Source organism: Malaya genurostris, chromosome 1 (assembly GCF_030247185.1).
Source record: "Malaya genurostris strain Urasoe2022 chromosome 1, Malgen_1.1, whole genome shotgun sequence".
Taxonomy (NCBI): Eukaryota; Metazoa; Arthropoda; class Insecta; order Diptera; family Culicidae; genus Malaya; species Malaya genurostris.
Window position 1 is genome coordinate 10375990 of NC_080570.1, and position 25730 is coordinate 10401719.

The following is a 25730-nucleotide window of genomic DNA, read 5'->3' on the forward strand; positions in this document are numbered from 1 at the left end:
GTCTAACGATAAGACAGTTGGAGGGTTCTCAGTATCAACTCTTCAACACAATCGAATTCTCGAAAATCAAACGCGATTCAATGGTGGTGGCAATCCTACTTGACATTGTCCTAATCACTAACACGGCTGTATCTTATCCAATAACGTCATGTACTTGAAAGGTAATTAGTGAACTCGTTTCGCGGATAACCAGATATACCGTAGCAGACGGTCAGAAGTGGTTCGCACGGAAAAGTTTTTCGTTCGAAATCCCCGACAAACGACGCGAAGGAGTAGGTCAAGCACGCTAAGCAAAATTGAAATTGTCGGACTCGTTGTGGATTAAAGTCATAAGACAGGACAAGGAAAACTAAGACTTTTTTTCATTTAAATTGGATTAGACGGTGACAGTCGACATGCAGAAAAACTGCTGCAGTGTTCGCATCCCTTATCCTTTTCATCGATTGACTCGATTTTCGTCTGAAATTTGAGAAAAGTTCAAACGAATTACTCGTTCTCAGAGACCGCTGGATCAATTTTCATAAACTCAAATTCGAATGAAGAGTATTCGAATCCCGTAGCCTGCTATGATATTTTATCCAGATCCGATCTATGGTTCCGGGACTAATGGAGTAAAATTCAGTTTATGAATTTAGTTCTAGAATTATGGGACTGAACTCGTTTTCAGAATCCAGGTTCCGAATTTAGTTGTGGAACTGTATTCTGAACTTGAATTTCGAACCTGAATGAAGGAACCTAATTCAACTCCAAATCTAGTTCCAGAATCCAAAGTTGGGGTTTTGCATGCAAAAATTTCTATTTATTTTCTACGAATCTACTGATGAAACTTTTGAAATCAACGGATTTTTCATTGTTTCCCCAGAAATCTCCAGACTTTGCATTATTTCTTCAGATCTTTACAGGAAATAAATCTTGCATTTTTTGCTGATAACGTCCAACAATTCATATTTGAAAATTACGATTTATTAATTTTTAGTTGGTTTGACGTTGGCGACTGCCAGAGCTAAGTTCAGTTTTGCAATGACGGAGTGAAAACATATATTGAAGAAAGTCACAGAAAAGATGATTTTTTGGAAAAAGATACGCTCAGAGGCAGGACTCGAACCTGCGTTCTTATGCAATCCGTGCAAACGCGTTTATTATTTCCGCCACCCTGAGCTGTGGTAGACACAGTTGTACAACAGCACCGAGTCGGTAAGCGTACGTCGAATAATGATTTAAATCCTAGCCACCTCACGACCGGATATGAAGATATTCAAACAACTTGGATTTAGATCATTGTTTGATGTGCGCTTACCAACTCGGTGCTGTTGTAGAACTGTGTCTTCCACAGCTCAGGGTCAGTCATAACAGTTATCGGAATTCCTCCACAAAGTGGATGTTGACAGTTTACTAGCCATTATCCGGAAACCTTAAATCATCTCCATCATTATTTTTGGCTTGTCAATTTAAAAAAAGGAGGCATTTTGTAAAGAGGACGACTTAATTGATATTGTTTTCAAAAAGTATTCCAAAAAAAAAATGTAAGGAATAAAACTGAATAAAAACACACCACTTATAGAAATCGGTTGGTTTTTTTCTCAAGATTATTCAATGTTTACATACCGACATAAAAGATGGAGCGTTTGCTCACTGTTGATCAAAAACGAGAACGTGTTGATGATTTTGAGCATTTTTTAGCCATATTTAAACCTTTCAAACCGGAGTTTTTGCGTCGATATGTGACAATGGATGAAACATGGAATCATTCGATCATCAACTTAGTAGCACAACAATCGGCTGGAAAGGTTATCACCTCGGTATTTTGGGATGTGCGTGGTGTAATATTTGTCGATTATCTTGAGAAAGGAAATACCATTAACAATGAATATTATATAGCGTTATCGGAGCGTTTGAAAACTAAAATTGCAAAGAAACGACCGCATATGGCAAAGAAATGCATTTTGTTTCATCAAGACAACGCGCGTGTCATAAGTCGATCAAAACAATGGCAAAACTACATGAATTGAACTTCGCATTGCTCCCACATCCTCTGTATTCGCCAGATTTGGCTCCCAGCGACTACTGGCTGTTCGCAGACCCGGAAAAAATGCTCGCCGGTTAGAAATTTCGCACGAATGACGAGGTTATCGCTGAAACTGAGTTCTATTTTGAGGCAAAAGATAAATCGTTCTACAAAAGTGGTATTGAAATGTTAGAGTGGCGTTAGAATGATTACGCTGCTCTTGATGGAGATTACGTTGATGAATGATGTTCATTTTGAACCAAAAAATCATGTTCTCATTGTTAGGCCCGAAACTTTATGGCGACTATTGGTTGTGATGGGCCACACAAATTTACTTGGCTTTTCCGATAGCAGAAATAGTTGTCGAAAATCATTAGCTTGCATAAATTTCTCATATATACTATTATAAAGAAAGGTTTCATTACACCACTAGGTGAATTGAAACGGGAGTTTTTTTTTAGTTATGAAGCGTCTTTTCATGTGGATTTTCAAGGTTATGTGGTAATTCAACTGAAATCGTTAAGCGAACGTTTTCAAGCATCTATCCTGCGGCTCGAAGATGCAATAGCGTAGAAAAAATACCTCTAAAATTGTGCAATACTGCTGTTATAGCAACGCGAAAACTCGAGGCGAATGCACCTATTTTTATCTTACCCTTGCGGTCAACTAATGTTTTTTGTATGTGAGATGACTATACTGCAGCTAAGATGACTACTGGAAACGTTACTGTAGGTACTTCTTTATTATTTTGACATCTCTACACTTATGTTATCAACATAAACCTGTTTTTCCACTATCGCATAGAGTGCCATGAAGTTTATAGTAATTTCCTCACACTGACCCAATTCCTATCTGATAGTAGCCAGTAAATGGTAGATACGGTATCTCTTCGCCGAAAATCCTATATGTTCCGATGAATCAAAAAGACAAACGAACCAATTGCCAAATTATCTACCCAATTCTTTCGGAAATATTGATACAAGTGTACCATCGATACTGGAAACAAGCAACATGGCCTTCTCATGGCCAACCACGATCGAATGGTTGTGCGTTCAAACGAGATATGAATATTTCGTTCCAAAAATTTAAAAAAAACTCATCAGAGTGACATTGATCGCAGTAGGCTAATCCCACCGTAATCAAAAGAACTGTCAAACATCATTTCTCGTTCATTTGCTAATGAACTTCAAGTTTGTTCCTTTCGAAGAGTTGTTTCTCTGCACCATTTCTTTCCGTCGCGGAGGAAGCTGTAACCGAGTTTCATGGTGGGTATAACAAAGCTTCTGCTGCTGATGATGATGATTATGTCGATGAAAGAAGAAAATCTGTGCGGTCTTGGGGTCAGACAACCGAAGCGCTTGCTGGACGAACAAAGCGAATAATTGTATGTAAATCATTTCAAGTTTGTTCCCAGGTCGTCTTGTTCTTCGGTAAGATTTTTTCTTCTCTCTCTCTCTCGTATCCCCGGAAGGGGCAACTGGAGTGACTGAAGTTTCATATACAAAAAGTAAGCGAAACTTTGCCGATTTAATTTTGATCTTCCATTTGTGAGAATGGCCCGATGAAGGAGACTCGTACTCCGGAACAGGAAATGGAGGGCGTGGTTCGACGAACGTAGGCTTTTCAGTTCCACAGCTATCGAGTACCACATGTGCGATTTGAGGGTTACTTCGGAACCGAATTAAACGCGCGATGCAAGAAATTGAATGCAAATGCAAATGCAAATGCAAATGGCTGTTCGAATTGATTCCCCTAAAAACGGTAGCCATAGAATTGTAGAATTGTGTGTTCAAGGACGACTAGAAGTTTTTTCGTCTAACGGCAATAATTTAATCACCATAGTAGCCTCGACATCGAACGCGTTTGCATTGCGTACAAACGTCGAACGAAAAAAAAACGAGAACCATAAAAAAAAACCTAAACGCCAATCGTATGTGCCCCGATCGGTAGCCCTCGTAGAACGCGCCCGGCTACTTGGATTACGCTCGCGCTGGGCTGCCGGTTGCCCGTCCGGATGAGATTAAAGTTTTTAATTTTCCTCCATCACTTATTTAAATGGTCTCTTCTTCGTTCGCAGCCTACTGCCGTTTGTTGCGCAGCGGCTGACGAGTTGAAAGTTGCTTTCGATTTTTCCCTTTTCTACCATTTCCAACAATTTTATTAGCTTTTCCTCTCTTGTTTACTCTTCGTCGTCTTCGTTGAAATATTCGGGCAAGTTTCTTGCAGGTGAGACTGTTTGTGTGAAAGGTAAATATTTGTGAGTGATTCTATACACAGATCCATTAGGAAACTTGTTTGGGTGATCTTGCTCGGAAGCCTTGGCTGAGTGCCTTTGGTTTAACTCCTATTGATGATCATGCAAAGGTGTTTAAGTGAGTTGCCGTACGTTCAGGTATGCGTACCAACATGGATGGAGTTACGATTCAATTGAGGTGTGGGTAAATATCCCGGTATCTATCTCTTTCTGGCCTCCGGGGGTCCATGCCACGTTGCCGTATTCTGACGTAGCGACGGATACCGATGAGCCTTAAATCGCTTCATTTTTACTGCTGAATGGTTCCCACCGAACAGCCTAGTTTTCGTTTTTGCTTTCTTCTTCTTCTTCGCGGCTAATATTTACCTCGTTCGTTCAGTATAGTTCAACCTACTCAGACCACCGCCACGGTTCATGTTCCCGAGGGGGGCTCTGTAACCTGTATTCGTGCTGCACATCTTCTTGGTATGTCTTGTTCCAAATCGGTCTGGAGGAGGCAGCGGCGATCGCTCATTCTGTACCCAGCACCTCACTCACCGTGGTAATGGAACCGTGCAAGTGAGGTACCCGTTTGACATTTTGAGGGTCTGAAGTCATAAATTTGGACCGTTCCGAATGATCGCATAACGATCGCTAAGATTGTCACCTCGCGATCGCGGGAAAATTATGGATATTTTGCCATCACAACACTGCAGTTCATTTTTAATCATACATTTAATCAAGCCCAAGTGATCGATGATAAATCTGTTTTATTACTCGTTTGTGTGATAATAATCCACCGAGACTGAATGTGGAACTGCAGGCGGGAAGAGGGTTGGACCGGAGGTAAGTTGCATGAAATAACCGAGAAACTGAAAAGTGGTTATTCCGTTTTCTTCTTGCTTCGTGCTCATTTTTTGTTTGTGTTGACTAGAGCTAAGAGCCGTCAACTTTGGTTGGTTTTGGGTTGGATTTTTCAGCGCACAGCAGTTCTACTTGATCATTTTCTAGAGCCTCAAATTTATCCTAGTTTCCAGAGATTACTTTAGTTCGAGAACTATTATTTACTATTTAGACATTATTTTCGCAAATCAGACATCACAATAAGCAACAACGCATGCATCTTATAACACACAAAACTGTAAACTGTAACGGTTGTAATTCACAGAAGAAGAGAATCAGTAGCTGTCCAAAAATAAACGCCTAAACACATAAGTAACGCATAAAGTAACGCTTCGTAGTGTCTTTAACTTAGAGTGCCTAGAACCAGAGTGACGACATCTCATCCGTAATGCTGGCAACAATTAAAAACATTCCATTAGCTTTACATTGAATTGACAGGTCGTTTGCTCGTTTGGAACTGGTAGCTGTCATTCCAAACGAACAGCTGTCGCCACTCTGATTATAGTCACTCTACTTTAACTCACAGAACAAGTAACGGGTGATTTTCTTTAGCTGGTATGTTTTTGGCAACACTGTTTTTGGCAGATCACGCGTGAATCGTTTCTTATGTCATTGTCAAACTTGTTCAGCTTAGTGTACAATTTAATCATAAATCGATTTACGAACGAACAACGCTTGCAAATTATTATTGAATTTTACTATTAAAATTTATGCTCGGTTAAGAGATCCACCTTTTTATCGAAAAACTGTGTTCAGCGACGAAGCTCACTTCTGGTTGAATGGATACGTCAACTAGCAAAATAGCCGCATCTGGAGTGAAGATTAGTCAGAAGCATTGCAACAGCTACCAATGCATCCTATAAAAGTTACTGTTTGGTGTAGATTATAGGCCGGTGCCATCGTCGGGCCGATTGTTTTAGTCCAAAATGGAAGAATTGATCATGCCTGCCATGTGGATTCAACAAGACGGTGCCACATGCCACACGGCACGCGAAACAAATTGATCGTGTAATTTAACGCTTTTGGACTATTTCTTGTGAGGCCAATGTTAAAGCTCATGTCTACAAGGATAAACCAGCAGCTTTAAAATGCATTGGTGTCGAGATATGATGCATTGTTTATTAGAGACCCCCAAAATCAAGTTTTTCTATCATAACTTTTTTCAATGAATTTTTAGAATTTTTGGATGTTCTACAATTCTACAAGTTTTTGAGCAATTTAATTACAAAATACTACATATTCAAGTATCAATGACTCGAAAATGTGGAAATATGGAGCAATAGGAGCAGTTGAAAACTTCAGACAAAAGAGTGATTTACTGAGAGCCACCCTACTTTTACTTCGAAAAATTGATGTAATTCAATCAAACGAAGAGGTAGGAAAATGACTTCTTCAGCAAAGTTGCTCAAAATAAAATTTCCTACCACTTCGCTGTAAAGTGCAGTAATATTTAAATTCAATTAAGAAAGTTAGAATTCATATTTAAATCCAATCATGGAACACCCTAATGATCTTTTACATCAAAAGATGCGCCAGTTGAATACAAACAACTTTTGTGACAACAAAAAATAATATTCAGAACCCAAAAAAAAGTTTTTTGTCTCGTTGATTTTTCGTTTCGAATCACTATTTTAACGAATAAACAATGACATGAATTAGGGTAGTTTCGGCGATTGCCATTTCGTCGAATGTCATCTTGTTGCAAGAGATAGTTCGTCGAATTATACACCTGGGTTCGATTCCCAATCTACACACGCACATATTGTCAGAAAGTTTTTCTGGCCCGAAGAGGCGAATGACCTTAAGGTTAAAACCTCTAAAATTGAAAAAAAGTATGCAACAAGAATCAGAGCTCGCAGTTTATACTAGTGCCTAGCGACATATTGGAAATAGGTTAGAAATAAGTTGTCGTTGAACCGAATTGGGTTCGTGTGGCTTTATTTTGCACGGATGCAACGACCAATTCTACTGAAGAAGGATTTTTAAAAAGGGCGCATGTATTTTTGCATACACTAATTTGCATTCTTCAAATCGTGGTTATTCGGGGACTCTAAATTGTACAAAAATGATGCACAAGAAGAAGTTATAGGAGGAAATCGATTGGACACTTTTAAAAAAATATACACTGAAAAAAAAGTTGAATACTTTTCCGAAAATCGGAAAACTAAAATAAAAAAATATGTATTAAATATTTGAAAAGCTTCAGGTTTCTAATAAAAAATAATCAGGTAATTTTTTATTAGAAACTTGAAGCTTTTCAAGTAAATTCAAGGTAATTGTTTTCACACTAACCAAATTTGCATTAAAATGTGGGTTTTAAGTTAAGGTTCAAAACAAAAATAATGAAAAATAGTAAAGAGACGATTTCTTTTTCATTTCATTTTTTCGGTTGGTTTTCTAATTGATGAAAAAGTATTTATCTTTTTTTTACAGTGCATATTTTTTTATCAAAATTGTCGAGCCAATCTCCTAAAACTTTTTTTTTCGGGTACCATTTTGGTGAGCGTTCCGCATCACTTGTATCAGTAGGACTTCGTTTAAAATCATTTTTTTGCCTTTCTCATATAGAAAGTCTATGCCATCGCTGAGACTTTACCAACTTTACAACCGAGGCCCGGAGTGTCATTTACCATTAGACTCAGTTCGTCGAGATCACAAAATGTATGTGTGTATGTAAGCGACAAATAATGTCACTCAATTTTCTCATAGACGGCTGAACCGATTTTCGTAAACTAAGAAGAAAATTCAAATTCATGAAAAAGTCTCCGAACAGTTGATCCAGATTTTATAAAACTTATTGATAAATTCATATAGTTGGCAGATCTTGTTAGTTAGTAAATGAATAAACCTACTTTGGGACTATTAGTCCCCGGTTTTCGCTTCCAAAAGCACCAATAATAGTGAAGAAAATCACCCAGAAAACGGAACTCACTTCGATTTCTCAGTAACGGTTAAGCCAATTTTCACGAATCATGATTCATTGTCTTTAATTATACAGTGCAATTTCATCCTGATCCGACTTCTGGTTCCGAAATTATAGGGTGATGAGTGTCAAAACATTCAAATCGTCATTCAAAATGACGATGCAAAATCGGTACGCATCGATACGTGCTGGAAAGAAAGAAGAAAACGCCACCGCCTAGCACACAGCGTGCTTAGTTCAATTTTGTATAACGCTCAGGGTTGCCACATTTTAATCTATATTAACTGTTTCCAAATTGAAAAGGTGATGGTAGTTTATACCCAGAGAAAGTTTTTGATTTTATTCAAGTTTGACAAAAAAAATCTTGACATAATAGTGATGTTTTCGGAAATAGAGATAATATGAGGCATCATTACACCACTAGATGGATTCAAAAAGGTTTTTTTGTTTGTGGTCCACTGCCCATACTCGCATATCAGTCCCATATGGGCTCCAGCCACTTTTGAGTTAGCTCAGTGAAATTTGAAAAAAAATCAAGTCGAGTCTGTCCCTTATGGAAAGCACTCGCATATCTGTCCCACGCATTAAAAAAAGTTTTAGTAACTAAAAAATGTATAGGTTGCATTGTTTTTTTTGGCCCCTGTATCTATATTTTAATTTAAATGCTAAAATTTAGATAATATAAGATAAACTATCTTTGAATCGATCTTTGTATATAGCTGACAGCCGGTACGATATTTCTTCTTGGATATTCTGCGTTTCGATCTCAGTTCCTCGCCAAAATAGCTTCCTTCAGAATCAAACGTATAGCTCCCATTTATACTCACAATTTCATCCTCTCAACCAGCAGTTTTAGGAAAAGATTCAGCTCTTCAACCATAACTTGGACCAATATCGCGCGAACGCATATACGAATATTTCAAATTGGGATTATCTGGAACGTACTGTGCTGAACGAGAGAATTCAGAGTATTTCTCCTTCTAGGTATTGGTGGCATAGAAACCTACAAATTCACTGTTTGAGCTGTTTTCCGTGGAAAAGTCTTCAGCATACAATTTGAATGCATCAAGAGCTGAAATGATATCACAAATATCACAATTATATTGAACGATGAAAAGTTTCACACGAATGGAAAATCAAACTTGAAATCTTGACACGTGCGAGAGAAGCATAGCCTGCTAAGATGGGACCGGTGTGCGAGTATCTTTACGTTCGTTGACAAAAGTAACAGATTGTATACAAACGAATGACAGAAAAAAGGCAATTATGTATAAAATGTTCAAAACAACGAATATAACAATGAGAAATTCTCTTTGTTTACCTTCTCTTTCGATTATTACGGTTCCCCTAGGAATCCTTTTCTCCAATTATGTACCGATAAAAATAACTAAAGCGATCATCTTTTAATCTGCACTGAAGAAATTACCGAAAAAAGCAGGAATATTTCGCAATAATCGAAAGAGAAAGTAAACAAAGAGAATCTCTTATTGTAACATTGGTAGTTTTGAACATTTTATACAGAATTTTTCACTCCAGGTGAAATTTTACAATGTTATCCATGTAGCGGAATTAAATCATTATTTCAAATCATCCTCAAATGTCTACAGAACGAATATCATTTCGCCATCACACAAGAATAAAACGTTTTATCAATCATTTCGCCCTGCAAATTTCTGGTTCAGCATAAGGCAATTAATTAATTAACCTCACTTAACACCGAAATCTAAAAGGAAGTCTACTCCGGCCGAGCGGCTGGTTCATTTGCAAAAGTTTTACATATTCCGTCGGTTTACTTTATACAAAATTGTCGTAATAAAGGTTATGCTGTGCTAAATTGAACTATCTCACTTTCACACCCTCTCCCCCTACCATTGGACGTGAGCAAACAATTAATTTGTTGTATCACTAACCTAAGACTACAACAGATAAATATTTATAAAAATACCCCCCAGCATCGTTGGTTGGCTCAAGGATCTACCTGCCTGCCTGCAATCGATCGGTTGCTGTATTTTAACCGCAGCAGGCCGTCTTCTTCCCCTTCTTCTCAAACGAGCCACAACCGATCCAACGTGATCGCGGCAAATCTCCAGCCAGGGTTTCTGGGTGAAGTACTGTATCATTTGAGTTTATTTTTCTCTCCACCTCGAGTGCGATCCATCGACTTGATCGAGTGCCTGACGTGCGAGTACTCAAGGCATTGGAAAAGGCATACATACTGTATGAAGGTACTTACCGGACAAGGGGTCCCACAACCGGTACCAACCAGTGCCTATCGCTATCGATCGCAGCAACCTTTTTTTTCGATTCGAGCTGCTGCCACCAGTTGCAGCGCGTGCATTACTGTGCAATGTGCACACAGCCTCTGGCGGACAAGATCATGTTACATTCCTGCGAGATTTACTTCCCCCCTCCTGTCAACCGGCCGCCTCCGCCGTCGCAGCATCGATGATTTGATAATTTATTGTATTTATTCCTCTTTGCACTTCTGTTAATGTATGCAAGCGACCAGCATTGATGTCAACTCCATTAACATTTTCCTTTTATGTCGTTGTTTCATTCCCTCTCTTTCTCTCGCTCTGTGTGTCCGGTTTTGAACACCGCCATCACCATCACCACCGGCCGAACCGGGACGTGTCGCCAACCACCATCACCACCACCACAGAAAACTAGGCTTAGATTTAGTGCCAAGATTAGGAACGCTGGCGGTTGATCCGCACAAGATCGGCATCGTATCGCTGCATCAAGTGCACGTCAACAGTGCCGAAAATGCCAAAGCTGCCTCGGTAAGTATTCACTCGTACTTTCGCCACTCGAACCAACTAATGCAACTACTACCGCCATCTATGTTTTCGTTTCACAAACACACACCCACAGAATCGAGGCACACTGCGCCGTAAAGCAGGCAAAAAAGTGCTCACCCATCACCTGTACTTTTGCATGCGTGACTTCGGCCATCGGATCGGGGACGACGCCGAGATCTACTTCTATCTGTACGATGGAAACACAAGCCGGATGCGGGCCTTGTCCGAACGGTTTCTGGTTCGTATTGCCAAAGACGGGTTCTCCACGTACGTCGAAACGTCGCATAACTGTACGGTATTTACCGATCTGGGTTCATCCGATTTGAACCAGGATCTGTACCTGATCGCCAACGTTATGCGGCTCGGAAAAATGCTACACTCGGAATCGGTCAAGAAGGGCGACAAATTTGTTAGCAATCATTCCTACCGGAGACCGTACGGTATCGGCGTTCTGCCGTTGAGTGAAATCGGACAGTTTGATCAGACGGTGGAATCGGAAGAGAAGGAATTCAGTTTCAAGATATTCCAGTGTGAGGAAAAAGATTACCACCAACTGCACGAGCTAATTATTAAGAAGGCGAGTGGAAAATTTCAACCCATCAATGCCAGCACCCAGAGTCATTACGGATTGGTTGTTTCGCTGAAGCTGATTCATGGTGGTTTGGGACAGGCAAAGATTGAGCAACCTATACTGTTCCAGGGAACGGCCATCACCAAAAAGATCGGATTTCCCGATGTCATCATGCCGGGTGACGTACGGAACGATCTTTTCCTAACACTGGAACGAGGAGAGTTCGAAAGGGTCGGCATTAGTACGGCTAAGAACATTGAAATTACTACCCTTGTGCTGGATGAAAACGGTAGGATCGTGCAGGAATGTATCGCCATTGCGGCCGGCAATTCGCTTCAGGCGTACTACAAATCTATGGTGCTGTACCACAACAATTCACCGGCTTGGAACGAAACCATTCGGATGTTCGTGCCGATCGATAAGTTTAGTAAAGCTCACGTGCGGTTTGAGTTTCGAAGTTGCTCGACTCGGGACAAATCGGATCCCAAATTGTTCGGATTTAGTTTCGCCCGTCTGATGGAACCGGGAGGAGCCACCATCGCGGACGGTTCGCACGAACTGTACGTGTACAAGTGTGAGGATATCCTTAAAGTTCAGCCCAACATTTACCTTCGGCTTCCGTGTTCGGCCAACGACAAACATGCTCATACTTTGGAATCGAACTCCTCGTACCATCGAAGTTCGAAGGAGGCATTCTTCGTCAAAACGATACTATGTTCTACCAAACTAACCCAAAATAGTGATCTCCTGTCGCTGCTTCAGTGGCGTAACCATCCGGAACGTATTCAGGATTCGCTGCAGCGAGTACTGAGACTTCACAACGAAGAACTGATCAAGTTTTTGCAGGACGTTCTGGACGCTCTGTTTGCCATGTTTTCCACAGACGATGGAAACAGTACTCCACACTCCGGACTGGTTTTCCACGTGTTGGTGTCGATTTTTAGTCTGATGCAAAGCAGTAAATTTCAACACTTCAAACCCGTTATGGATGCCTACATCAAGGATCACTTCGCTGCTCCGTTGGTCTACAAAGGTTTGCTCTCGTCAGTGCAACATCTAGCCGATTGGATGATGACGGCGGAAAATCTTGAACCTATCCTGCAATGTTTCACTTCGTTGGAATTTATCTTCAAGCTGATCATTCAAAGCCGCAAGTTGTTTGCTCATGCCTCCGGTGGACAGTACGAGGACAAATTCAAGCACGATCTGTTTGCCGTGTTCACGTCGCTCAACGGGATGCTACTGGTGGTCAGTCATCCTCACATTCTACCCACCCAGGAGGCTCTGCTTGCCTCAATCGGTGTAGTTTTCGAGCAGCTGCAAACAATTATCACCAAAGCCGAACTGGAGATGCTAGTCAAAGGCATGCTGGACGCGGTACCAAAGGAAGCTCAACCTCCGCTTATTCAAGCAAAATTAAAATCTATCAAAGACTTGGTCTCCGGTCAGCTGTTCCAAGACGATGAACTTCGCTCGGTCATTCTAAATATTGCCTGCAAACATCTGCGGACTCATTTGGCTCGGCGAGACGAGTTACGGCTATGTTCGGAAATTCTAGCTGAAGTACTGATCAAACTGCATGACGCCAAGCTGGAGAATGGCGAAAAACCATCGAATGCCATCCATCATGACTTGGATACACTGTTTTCGAACATCTTCACGATTCTGATGCAAACCATCAACGTACTCGGTAACGGTGGCAATGATTCGTTAGTCTGCGCCCTGTTTGCGGTGATGCTGGGTCTTATGCAGCTGCTGGACGAATCCCACTATCAGCGAATGTGGGACCGGCTTAGTTCGGTCGGCAATAACAAAGATCTGAAGGATTTCATTCAGCAGTGTCTGAGCATCTTCAAGGATATTCTGGAACAGGATTGGATGATTTTCTCCAAGGACTGGCTGGTGATGAAGATGTCATCGAACGAGGTACTGCGCAAAACACTGGAGGAACTGGCCAAACCGCTGGTGTACCGATTTCTCGGATCGCAATCGTTCGACTCGCAGCTCTGGTGGACGTACTTCAGTGTGGCGGTAATTTTTCTCACCCAACCGTCCCTGCAGATCGAGCAGTACCACGAGACGAAGCGGCGCAAAATTCTCAGCACCCACGGCGACATGCGCGTTGCCATGGGCTTTCAAATATTGAGCATGTGGTCCCAGCTTGGGGAGCACAAGCTGCACTTCATCCCGTCGATGGTCGGACCGTTCCTGGAGGTTACGCTGGTACCGGAACCGGCCCTGCGGAAGGCTACGTTCACCGTGTTCTACGATATGATGCAGTGCGAGCAGGTGAGTGTCGTGAAATGTTTGTTCTAAATTTTAGGTAAGTCAAAGGTTAGATTATTTTTTACTTCAATATTCCATTTTTTTTCTATGGAAGCTTGGTACGCATTATAGAACTCGAAAAGAATACGCGATTATGAGAAAGCGTCGACTCGTTTTGGTTACATAATTCCACTCCTGTGAGTTTTTTAAAAGCAGAAGTAAATGTGAGTTATGGAGTGAAAATTGATCTACGTAAATTTCAATCTAAATGAAATCATTCGGAAAAACTAATGCCAGTTGTTTCACATTTCAAAAGTTTTTTTCAGTCACTGTTTTGTAAGATTTTTTTGTCCTTGCAATTACAGGTCTTTGCTTCAGCAGTCATTTTGTTCTACAATCTATTCAATGCTGAAACAGTCCTGAACTACTTTTCTAGTTTCTTTCCATAACGATTGCCCAATACTGTTGAATCGGGTGAAATTGAGCGCTTCAAAGTCTTTTTGTACGAAATCTACCCGAAAATTACATTTTTTTTGTATTTTGATGAATTGTGAAATGATTTTTTCCAGGTATTTTAATTGTATCGAAAAGTGGAGTTTTTTTCCCATCGCTGTAAATCGCTTGCCAAATCCGAAAAATTTCTAGAACACGTCTTTGTTTTCTTGAAAAGGATGCACATTGAAAACTCGGAAATTAAATGGATTCAAGTAAATGTAAAGCTATATATTTTAGATGATCGGTGGTCGAAATTTCAATTAATAATAACCAGTATCAAATTTTTCCTATTTTTTAAGTCATTATTATGGCTTCCCCTAACAGAGAAGTCAATTTCGTGACCTTGTAATTCGTCTAGCATAGACTACTATTTAAACACATAACCAGAATTTTTTTGAAGCTATCTTTCAACAAAATGCATTCAATGTTTTGCATAATACAAAGCATCATTCGAACAACATTCTGTATTTTTTTTCGTGGAGCTTGAGCCGGTAAAAAAGTATTTTTGAGGACGTAGGGTCTAACACTTTCGAAAATTTTTTGTCATAATAAAACATTTCAAGAATGTTTTGTCAAATTTTCAAGTCAATCGAAGCAGCACTTTTGGGCCTGTGCGCCGAGCTCTTACTTGTTCTGAGTATGAGATAAGCTAAGGTAAAGTCCCACAACTTCCAGAGTTTTGCTCCGATAGGCTTGAAAATTTCACAGAATATTCTTGAAATGTTTTACTATAATAAAATGCAAGGAAAAAAAAGGATTCTGTGGTGAAGGTTGCAATGCATTTCAACAAATGGATGTGGATTTTGTTTGTGCGTCGCTCGCCAAACTTTTTTATCGGAAATCTACTGATTATTCGCATCACCAACACAAACTAACCGGTCTTTTTCAGGGCATAGAAAACTGAAAAAAAGCTGTCTCCGAAAGTATATTTAGCATGAAACACTAAAAAATATGCTGTTTATATTAGTTTTTGGATTTACCGGTCGGGCAGCTGAATTCTAAACCGGGCTCATTTTTAAATCCAGTTTGGACACTTTCAAGACTCCTCACCAGACGGACTAGTCTATGTTGACCAATTTAACACTGGTGTTGGCGGTTCAATGCATAGAACACTGGTCTAACAAACCAGTTGTCATACGTTCGAGCCCCGACCTGGAAGGATTCGTGGTGTCAGTAGGATCGTAGCACCAGTCATGCAACGGTTCTGTACACTCTGAATTGGCTGCGAAGTCTGTTGAAACATAAGTTCAAATTCCACTACAGGAATGTAATACCAAGGCTTTGCTTTGTTGGCCGGGACCCTTCACCGTGTGCAAATGTGTAGCTGTAATATATTTTTATTACTACTAATACTTACAAAACATGGCTGATGGCATCTCTGGCTATCCTCTCGACTTCAGTACAACTTACCAGCATCTCTGAAGTTACCATAGAGGCAACTACTTTTAATACACTGAGGTTATTTTTTACACGGAGGATACGACCGTAACTTCAGAAATACGCGTAGAAAGAATATACTAGAGATCGTTTCTATGTCAAATATCTTAGACAGGCATGAAACGTTCAGATCTGGTGTAATCTCAAAAACATGTTTTGAATAAAATCTATTTCGGGACAATGTTGAGATTTCCTAATTGTAGTAATGACTTCGTAATAATCGAAGTTAGGCCCTTATGTCGTGGGACTATCGTTACGATATATCAAATATTTTTTTGAAAAAACTCGAAAATATGCTATCAGAGTTGACTTTAAAAAAAATTCGGGATAACTGCAAATCTCCACATTTCATGCATGACAAAACAATAAAACCGGATAACTGAAAATTCGTGCAAAAAACAGCATAACTTCGGAAATTCACATAAAAAAGACCTCAGACCTATAAAGCGACTCTGCCCTGTTTCAAACTGTTCCTCCTTTCATTCCTGATTCGCAAAGTGCCTATTCTTTATTCTAAATCGTTCAAAAATGAAAATGAATTTGAGAATCATAGAATGATCGTTCATGGTTTACATACAACTTACACATAATAAATTCTGATGAAAGAACATGTCCTCGATAAAGGATCAAAGGACAAAAATAATCAACAACAGTTTATTTTATGTCGGATATGTTTCAAACTTTGGGATTAAATACACATATATTAGTCGTGTCTTTTGCAAAATTTGTTTATTTTCCCTCTGCTTCTAGTGTTGTTGTCCCGGGTTGGCTGTTCAATGCATAGTTGTTGTATGTTCGAGCCCCTGCCTGGAAGGTTTCTGGGTGTCAGTAGGATCGTACAACCAGCATGCATACAATGATTCCGTACACTATGAATCGGCTGCGAAGTCTGTTGAAACAGAAGATCAAATTACACAAAAAGAATATAATACCAAGGCTTTGCTCCTAGGGTAAATGCCCACCCCTTGGACTTGGACACTACCCATCAAATTCTTTGCAACACTTGCGCTATCTGTCTTACCTAGTCATATTTCAAACCCTTGTCGTTTTTTGTAGACTCTGTCCTGTTCACCGACGCTTCGCCTTTATAATCGCGCAGAATTTTTCTATTGGACGATGTTCTGGCAAGTTTGACGAATTTGCCTCATTCGGTACAATTGGTTTCATTGCCGGTTTCGCTCAATGGCACGATGCCAAATCCCACCAAAGCAGAGTGTCACTCTCCTGGGACAGAAGGAAAGCCAACCGAAACTTCTGGAGACATTTTTTCTTGTATATTTTGCCCGTCGTTACGTATGGCTTGCTGAATTCAACGCACCTACAGATCACCTGCCATACCAAGTACTTCTGGGCAAATCACCGATCTTTTTGTTCCGAAACTCGGAACATGCCGGCTTTCGGAACTTTCACGATCGATCTTTCCTTCCTGACGGCGCTTGCTACTAAAAAATACCACAAAGAAACTTAAAATTTCGAGAAATTCTTATTAATTAACTGAACTCTCTGAAGTCGATTATTAATCTTTATTTAATTTATCGATTTCCCTAAGCAAAACTTGAAAACAATTCAAGCCGATGCGAACGCCACCAGTCTATTCTTGCTGTGCCTATTTTTTCAGTGCCCCTAACCGAGCCGGATCCTGGCTAGGATAGTGCATCGATTGCATGCCTGGATTGGGTATACCAGGTGGCATCATAACGTGCCCGGCTGTCCCACTTGCTCCGGAGCCCGATGGTTGCGAGTACATCTGAGAGTAGCTTGCCGTGGGAGCACCCGGAATCAAACCCGGCGGTAGTTGATGAATTTTCATGCCCGGTGGTAGGACGGCCATTTCCGATGCTTGTAGGTTGAAATAGTCGTTCGGATTCGGTGGCATTGGCAGGTGTCCGGGTAGTCCCGGTACCGGATCGAAAATACGATTACCCCGGGGAACGGAACTTTGCGCATAAGCTGTCGATTTGGCTTGAGAGTGAGCCCACTTAATCGTGAGTTTTTTACCACCGAGAATCAACTTGTTGAAAGTCTTTTCCGCTGCCAATTCGGCGGCCCCTCGTTTGGTGTACTGCACAAAGGCGCACTGTTGTCTAGGTACAAGCGAAACGGACCGAATTTCACCGTAGTGATAAAAGTTATCTCTGATGTCCACCTCCGTCAAATGTTCTCCCAGGTTACCCACATACAACGTGGTAATCGTTTTGTCTTCTGGTGGTTCCAGTTTTGGAATGGAAGCAGCTCGTTTCATGAGCTTATCTGCCACCGGATCATTGCGACCGTAGTAACGATCCCGTATGTTCTGCTCCGATAGGGGGTCATCCGGCTCGACGGGTTTATCGTGCCGATAGGGGCATTCTTCGCCTCGCTTACACTCTCCTTTCACCCAGAACGAACAAATGTGGGGAAGATTGCGTTTGTAGTACGGAGCCGTCCGGGCCAACTTAGCCAACATATCGCTGGCTGCCAGTGACTTTCCAACCGTTCCAGCCGCAACCGTCTCATCTCCGCCAGCTTTCAGTTGACCTTCAATCGTCTGAATATAATACTCCTTGTTCACGTCACTCTCCGGAATGCGATCCTGAATCTTGAGGGCAGCGTCACGCACCTGAGTCGGAAGGCCATATTCTAAATCTAGCAAACAGGTTTGACAAACGTTTTTCAGCTTACTGCACGTTTGACAAATTTCCGTTTTCTTGAAGCGCATCCGCGCCCCCGGACACCAGCGGAAGATTGTAAACGGTCGAGTACAAATTTTGCACTCTTTTCCGTAGCGCTCTTTGATCTACAAAGGGGTGAAAAAACAACATTGGTGCCCGTTGATCGTGACAAAGCGAAAAACGAAAAATCGATGCTTACCATTCGCACATACGGATTATCGCCGAGGCAGGTCTGGCACAGGATGGGAAATTCCTATGAACAAAGTAACCACACAGTTAGGTTTCACCAGAATCGCATTCAATTTCATTTCCACTTACCGAGTCCTCCCAGTTCTGACGATTGTACGTGTTTGTAGTTTTGGACATCGCCATTTTGTCTGCTGGTTTAGAAGTTTACTTTCACTGTGTCAATGAAAAATGCAACGTTTGCTGTTAATTCCACCGAGCGGGCAATGAAAAATCACTAAAATATCAAAAATTTTTACTGAATTCCTCGAAAAAAAAGTGATATCGTTTATGTTGCTACACCATTCTGCTTGCTTTTTGCCTTACACGCTTAAAAATAGTTACTCAAAAATGAGTAAGATCTCACTCATCTACAGAAAAAGTGGAACAACTCTAATTTAGAGTAACACCGAAGTTACTCAAATTTGAGTTCTTCCACTAGAAACGATATTTGGGTAAAATCTACTCATTTACTGAGTAATACTTTATTTGTACATGTACCAAAAATAGAGTAACTATCACTCAAATTTTGAGTGAAATTTTATTTCACATATACCAAATTTGCAAAATAATTGCTCCTTTTCTGAGTGTATTGTATTAAAATATTAAGTAATTGAACTCAATACTATATCAAGTGGTGGTTGCTTGGAGTAGGCGATGATGTCACCTCGCCCTTGTGGCGAATGTGTGGTTGTCGCGCGTCAGTCAGTCAGTCAGTGCGAGATAGCTACCCGAGTAAAAATATGAATCTTGAAACACTTTCTGCGCCATATTATTATGAAATAGAGACGAAGTTTTCGTTATATTAAAAAAATGATGAATTTTCGCGTTTAATATAAAAGACCCTTGTCAACATTCACTTTGAGAAGAAATTCTCAATGAGCGCTCGCGGGAATTTTTCCACAAGAATTAACCAAAATATAATGCTTTACTATGTTGTGTGGTGTCACAGTTTAACATTGAAAACACCTTTTTTGAATGTAAATTTAGAAAATGATTTTTTAGTTCACAGGAAATGCACCAATTTTATTCCTCGCCCTACACGGAACTAGAAAAGTAGTGAATAGTTGACAGCTTTCATTTAATTTCCTTCAATGGGAGTGGGTAGAGCAATTTCAAAAACGTGTTAAATACTTCGATTTAAATGATACTTTGCACATGTTTTCATTGTGAAAAACCGTTTTTTTTTCACGAATCGAGACATCAGTCCGTCTCATAAAAAAAGTTTTCAAAACGGACGAATGCTTTTTTTATGCTCTTCTTTCATATAACTACTGCTCGAAATCAGTTAATTGTATAAGAAGTGTCAGAGAAGTTCTAGAAAATTGATTTAACACTTTAGAAAAAAAATGCACTGAGAAGAATTCGAATGCTTCAATTAAACGGAAAAAATCAAACTTTAAAAAAGTATATATTATTTTTTTAAACAAATTTATTGGAAACCTTCAGTCGTCATTCGACGTTCATTTGATTAGTGTGGAATAAAAGGTTAATTTTTGGTAAATTTTCAAATTCCTGGTAAAAGAAAAGCTACAACGTGTAGAACCTTAGAAGCTTTTGACATGTACAATCATTTTATACTGTTTAATTGAATATTTTTCATGAAGAGCTTGAATTCTTTAAAAAAATGGGATTTGGGAAATATTTGTTTTTAAATTTCTGGAATTTATTTATTTATTTGTCGTCAATCAAGAGTAGACTGTATGATTCATTACAATAATAGGCTTAAATAATAAAATAATATATTGAATAAGTGTCTAATTAATGTATGTTTCAATAAAAGTTAGATTATAATATTTTATTAGCTTGACGAATAGAATGATAATTATGTTTTAGCTAATTTTTGTCATTGTGAAGTCGACAACTTCTGAATGCTTGTTGGATACAATCATCGCTTGATTTATTGGTCCATTTTTTGCATAGTTTGTTCTCCAATGGTTCCTAAGTAAGTTTAGATTTTTTTAAACGTCGAGATTGTATGTAATAATTGAGTTTAGAAAGAAGTGCACTATGCGATTCTTAACAATGTAATTTACAAATGAGACCATTGAAAATTTTTTGCGTTCTTTTAATGTTTGAATACTGATGAGCATACAGTGAGCTTTAAAAAGACGGAAATCGCATTAGGCGAAATGATTTCAGCCGAAACGACTTTTAGCAAAATGGCTTTCGGAGAAATGCCCTTGAACCATAGTCTATATTTCTATAAATTGCTCTTTATATGGAAACAAAGAAGTGGAAGCTTGCACGATTCTCACATTCAATCTACTAATGAGAAAACAATTATCAATGTTCGAATGTGTAAAGGAAACAGGATCAGTTTTATTCGTGTTTACGTCATCCTGTTTGGTTGCTGACCCTACCCACCCGCTTTTTTTAAACTTAAAATGAATCGAAGAACTTTTTTTAGGTACTGTATCAAACCTTTTAGTAAAATACACGTCTTTTAGAAGTAAGCTTTGATCGCAGAATGAAAAGAATTATTCTCGTTTTCATCGTATCAACAAATCCATAACATGTTCGTACCCATATCAACGGAGTGCAATTGTTTATCATGGAAATAACGGTTTCCATAGTTACGCTAACTTTGATTTTCAGCGGTACCAATTTCATCAGAATAAACTATCACTTTGGTCGTATAGAATTTATAAAATATATTTTATTCCCCACATTCAGGTATCTCGTGGCTCATTTCGGCTGGTGGAAAGTGAGTTGATCGACAAGCTGGATTTGCTGATCAGCGAGAACAAAGGTGATGATGAGTACCGCGAACTGTTCAGCACCATGTAAGTAGGATCGATCGGTATCCGGAATCCATCCGAACCGATTGGTTCGTGGGTTCCATCGTGTGATTTTTCTGTATTTGTATTCTTTGCTTTCCATTTCACGCCTTCTCATACGTAAACGAAATCATCTGCATTCATTAACCAACTAACCAAATCGATTGCATGGGGGCTCTACGCCATATCGCATATAATCTCAGGGAACAATTGTGTCTCGCGTAAGTGTGTCTAATCCTAAGCCGTTTCTACTGTTCGCTAAATCTGCTAAACCTGTACTTTTTCTTACTTTATTCTGTAGTTTACTGGAGCGTGTCCAGGCCGAAAATCCTTCCTGGCGTGAGGCTGGGACGGCATTCATATCATCCGTCACTCGACTACTGGAGCGTTTGCTAGACTACCGTAGTGTGATGCAAGGTGACGAGAACCGTGACAAACGAATGACCTGCACCGTAAATCTGCTGAATTTCTACAACGATGAAATCAACCGGAAGGAGATGTATGTGAGGTTAGTATTGAACGTGGTCTCGCAGAAGGTTTGAATTTGATTTGAGTTGTTTTCTTTTTTCGTCACGGTGTAGATACATTTACAAACTGTTGGATCTTCATCTGGGAGCGGAAAACTACATCGAGGCCGGATTGACCCTGAAACTCTATGCCGATATGCTTTCCTGGGACAGTGAGAACATTTCGGACGAAGCCAACGGTCCGATGGAATGGGAACAGAAGGAAAAGATTTACAAAAATGTTGGTTGCTTGTTTACCATAGATTATATGATTATTAAAATGTTTGTGTCTTCTTTTTTTCTGACAGATCATAAACTACTTCGACAAGGGAAAATGTTGGGAGAAGGGAATTCCACTATGCAAGGAGTTGGCCATGTTTTACGAACGAAAAAGGTTCGATTATAATCGGTTAAGTGACGTGCTGATCCAGGAGGCCAAGTTTTTCCAGAATATTTTGACCCAGTTGCGACCGGAACCGGAGTACTTTCGCGTTGGTTATTACGGGACTGGATTCCCTTCGTTTGTTAGGGTATGGTTTCATTGTGCATATTTAGATTCAAAACGATCATTTGAAATGTTTCCGGCTCTTGATAGAACAAACAATTTATCTACCGTGGACTGGAGTACGAGCGAATTGGTGCGTTCATCCAGAGGCTTCAGATTGAGTTTCCGGCGGCTCAGATTCTAGACAAGAAACACTACCCGCCGGATAGTTCCATCCTCAATTCACCGGAACAGCGCTTCCACGTGGTCAACGTGCGTCCTATTTCCGATCCCAGTCATTTGAAAAGTGCCAAAGTTACCGTTCCGGAGAAGATTTCCAAATACTACGAGGTGCGTTCGCTGATTATTGAGTCAGTCGGAATAGTTCTGATTTTTTGGGGTCATTTTATTCGCAGGTTAACGATGTTACAAAGTTCCAGTACGACCGTCCCGTCCACAAGGGTGTTGTCGATAAGGAGAATGAATTCAAATCGCTCTGGATCGAACGGACGATCTACGATACTGCTCAGCCACTTCCGGGTATCCTACGTTGGTTCGAAGTGACAAATGCGTGAGTATTTTTATCCATATCATTTCAATGTGATTTAAACGTGTCATGCGTAGTAAGCCATGCTTTTGCTATGGTTGCAATTTCAAGAGTAAGTCAATAGTAGTTAATAAATTTATCATTTTTTCCCCCATTTCGCAGCTCCATCCATGAGTTGACACCGGTCGAGTTCGCCTGCGAAACGGTGGCCAACGTGAACAAGGAACTGTCCGATCTCATCGTCCAGTATCGGTTGGAACCGAAGCGAAATTTGAACCCCTTTACGATGCGTCTGCAGGGATCGGTGGATGCCAACGTGAACGGAGGTTTCAACAAGTATCAGGATGCGTTCTTTACCGAGCGCTTTTCGAAATCTCCCGAAGGTCGCGATCAGAGTATTTACGTGCAGCGGTTGAAACGGTTGATTTTTGAGCAGATGCAAATCTTACGCCAAGCGTTGGAACTACACCGGAGCCTGGCTTCGGACGAAGTTCTTCCACTGCACAATCGTCTTTCGGAGGCGTTCCTAGAGCTGGAGAAAAGTACCGCCGAATGGAAGACTAACATTAACATTCCAACTAAACCGCTTCCACCGCTTCCGATCGCAAACGTCCACTCGAACCCGTCGGCGTCGGGTGGCATGACAGCATCCGGAAATTCTCAGAATTATTTTTTTGAGGATCACGACGAGACCTACACTTACCTCAGTAGGAAAACACTGTCCTTATCGGGGATCGTTCCAATGACGGCCATGACATCGTCTCCCATTCCGGCTCCTCAGGTTCCCCCGAGAGATTCACTTACCTCGTCTCCTTCAGCGCCACCACTTCCTCCGCGGGGTCACACTCCGGATAAGCGTAGCTCCAATCCAATGCCATTCACTGAGTTCGTAGAACAACAACAGCAGCAGCAGGGCTCGGCACCTGCTCGTCCGCGATCAAAAAAGTATTCCTTGTATGAAATTTCTCTCAACGAAAGTATGAACCAAAGCTACGGTAGTCCAAGAAGTTCTAGTGAATTGAAAGGTCAATACGACATCGGAATATTCAATCGAGATTCGGGGATCTCAACGAGTTCGCAAGAACTGAACAATCTCAATAACGGTACCCAGCAGGTTTCCACAGCGAATAACCTCCATCATTATCACCAGCCGATGTCGGTTTCGGCTGTACCGACTGAAGAGTACAACATTTCTTTGAACGGAAACGGTGCAACAACACCGCGTGGTCACCAGAAAACCAATTCCAATCCGGAAGCTTACAACCAGATGATGAACAGCCAGGATCTAAAAATGAACACCATCAACACGTCGATGAGCAAACTGACGATGGCGAATGGTTCCGGAGCTCCTCATTCACCTCCACCACCGATTCCACCCAAGTCAGCGTCGCTTCAGCATCAACATTCCTTCTCGTCACCGGGACAACCTCCACCGCATCACCATCATCACCACCAGCGGAACCAATCGTTGAATTTGAGCCATAATTCTTCTTCCGAAGGGGATGCAATAAGTTTGAATGACATAAGCCCCGCACCGCCACCGTTCAATGACACGTTCAGCGATTCCTACAGCGATGACTGCGAAAGCAACACCATGGTTACGAGCTCCAATCCGGCCGAAATGGCTGCCTACTGTGTACCGAAGGTCGTGCAACAACCGTCAACCGGTGGCAGTCTAGGCAGACGGTCATTGAATGGTGATGAACTTTGCGGTGGAATTGTCGAGGTTCGGAATACGACCATGGTTCCCATGAGACAGGATGATGATGACGAAGAGATCTTCTACTAGAATTTTGTCTCTCTCTCACTCTTTGCTCTGGCAGTTCGTTTTCCAAACTAGTTCTAAGCTAATAATGGTAGGTAAGTGCAAATATACGAGGAAAAAAACGGAAGCATGTCGCAGGCGTCGAAATACTCAAGTTTAACAGGATAAACCATGTGTTGTAATTGATACCAACGATCTTCTCTGGTTGTTCGCTTTGCTCGTCAGCTTGAAAACCCAGAGACGACGAAACAAAGGCTTTTCTTTTTTAGATTGAACCTCAAATACCAGGTGATGTGTAACTAAGTATATTTACCGGGGGAAAAACTGGTCAAACGCCAAACAATTTTTAGCTTGTAAGTTATATACATGAAACAACAACCAAACTATACACGTATATCTACGAGATAAAGATAAAACTACTACACGTAAGTCGGAAAATATGGTAAAATGCTGTGAATATTTATATACAACATACGTAAACAGTAACTAAACTTTTGACTTTTGGCCGCGGAAACAATCCCAGAACCCTAGATGGCTAACAAGATTTCAATTCAGTCTATTAAATTTAATTCAATTTCCAAAAAGTAGCCAAAATGCTTGATTATGCTTTGAAGCACGTTTGACTGTTTCTTCGTTATATCCGTTTATTAATGGATCTGCAAAACAAACAAACAAACAAAAAAACTAATCTAAAATTGATATTACTCTGATTGATAACCAAATGAACACTTGAAAAAAAAAATGATTCTAAAAGCAAACATATTACCACTTAAAGACAGGAAGCAGGTTTGAAATAATGATTAATAAAATTACGATACTAGTCAAGTGGTGAAGTGTGGAATGGTGGATTTATCGGGAGGCACTGAGGAACACGGTCCAACGGGAAGGGGAAGCATTTTTGCTTCCCCGTTTTTTGAATAAACGAACACCACAGCCACAGAAATGATCTGATGTGAAACCAAGAAACTTGTGACCGAATATGAATGATATCCCATTTGCTGAAATGGTAAAATAAAATATTCAAGAAATTTTATACATGGAATTGTAGCGGGCTCACCGTTTTTTTTTCTTTCCTAATCTAGAACTACCGAAAACCGTAATGATGAATGTCGAATCTGAATGCAAGATTTCCTGGGAAA

At 40.5% G+C, this 25730-nt stretch overlaps 2 protein-coding genes across 5 annotated transcripts in view; one reads left to right on the forward strand and one right to left on the reverse strand.

Annotated features, from left to right (window-relative positions):
• LOC131432179 (dedicator of cytokinesis protein 3) overlaps positions 1–25633 on the forward strand; it is a 91798-nt gene extending 66165 nt beyond the window's left edge. For 3 of the 4 annotated variants that reach the window (XM_058598301.1, XM_058598310.1, XM_058598328.1), the window contains 10 exons: positions 10727–10847; positions 10939–13725; positions 21186–21295; positions 21493–21510; positions 21591–21797; positions 21871–22036; positions 22104–22325; positions 22391–22630; positions 22696–22850; positions 22989–25633. In XM_058598301.1, coding sequence (XP_058454284.1) covers positions 10727–10847; positions 10939–13725; positions 21186–21295; positions 21493–21510; positions 21591–21797; positions 21871–22036; positions 22104–22325; positions 22391–22630; positions 22696–22850; positions 22989–24615 — 5653 coding nt within the window. In that variant the 3' untranslated portion in view covers positions 24616–25633. The remainder of the gene's footprint in view (positions 1–10726; positions 10848–10938; positions 13726–21185; positions 21296–21492; positions 21511–21590; positions 21798–21870; positions 22037–22103; positions 22326–22390; positions 22631–22695; positions 22851–22988) is intronic. The other variant, XM_058598319.1, reaches the window with a different exon arrangement.
• LOC131432199 (pre-mRNA-splicing factor RBM22) lies at positions 17143–18854 on the reverse strand. Its single transcript, XM_058598337.1, has 3 exons — positions 18603–18854; positions 18484–18537; positions 17143–18409 (listed from the first exon to the last, which is right to left on the reverse strand). The coding sequence occupies exons 1-3, from the start codon at positions 18654–18656 to the stop codon at positions 17240–17242; spliced, it is 1278 nt and encodes a 425-aa protein (XP_058454320.1). The 5' UTR covers positions 18657–18854; the 3' UTR covers positions 17143–17239.
• Positions 25634–25730: the final 97 nt, after the last annotated feature.

What these genes read in the sequence shown, in the direction of transcription:
- LOC131432199 (XM_058598337.1), bottom strand. Translation starts at nt 18,656, where the DNA reads ATGGCGATGTCCAAAACTACAAACACGTACAATCGTCAGAACTGGGAG. An exon ending in GTCAGAACTGGGAGGACTCG is followed by an intron (nt 18,538 to 18,602) that starts GTAAGTGGAAAT and finishes CTTTGTTCATAG; the next exon opens with GAATTTCCCATCCTGTGCCA. An exon ending in ATAATCCGTATGTGCGAATG is followed by an intron (nt 18,410 to 18,483) that starts GTAAGCATCGAT and finishes ACCCCTTTGTAG; the next exon opens with ATCAAAGAGCGCTACGGAAA.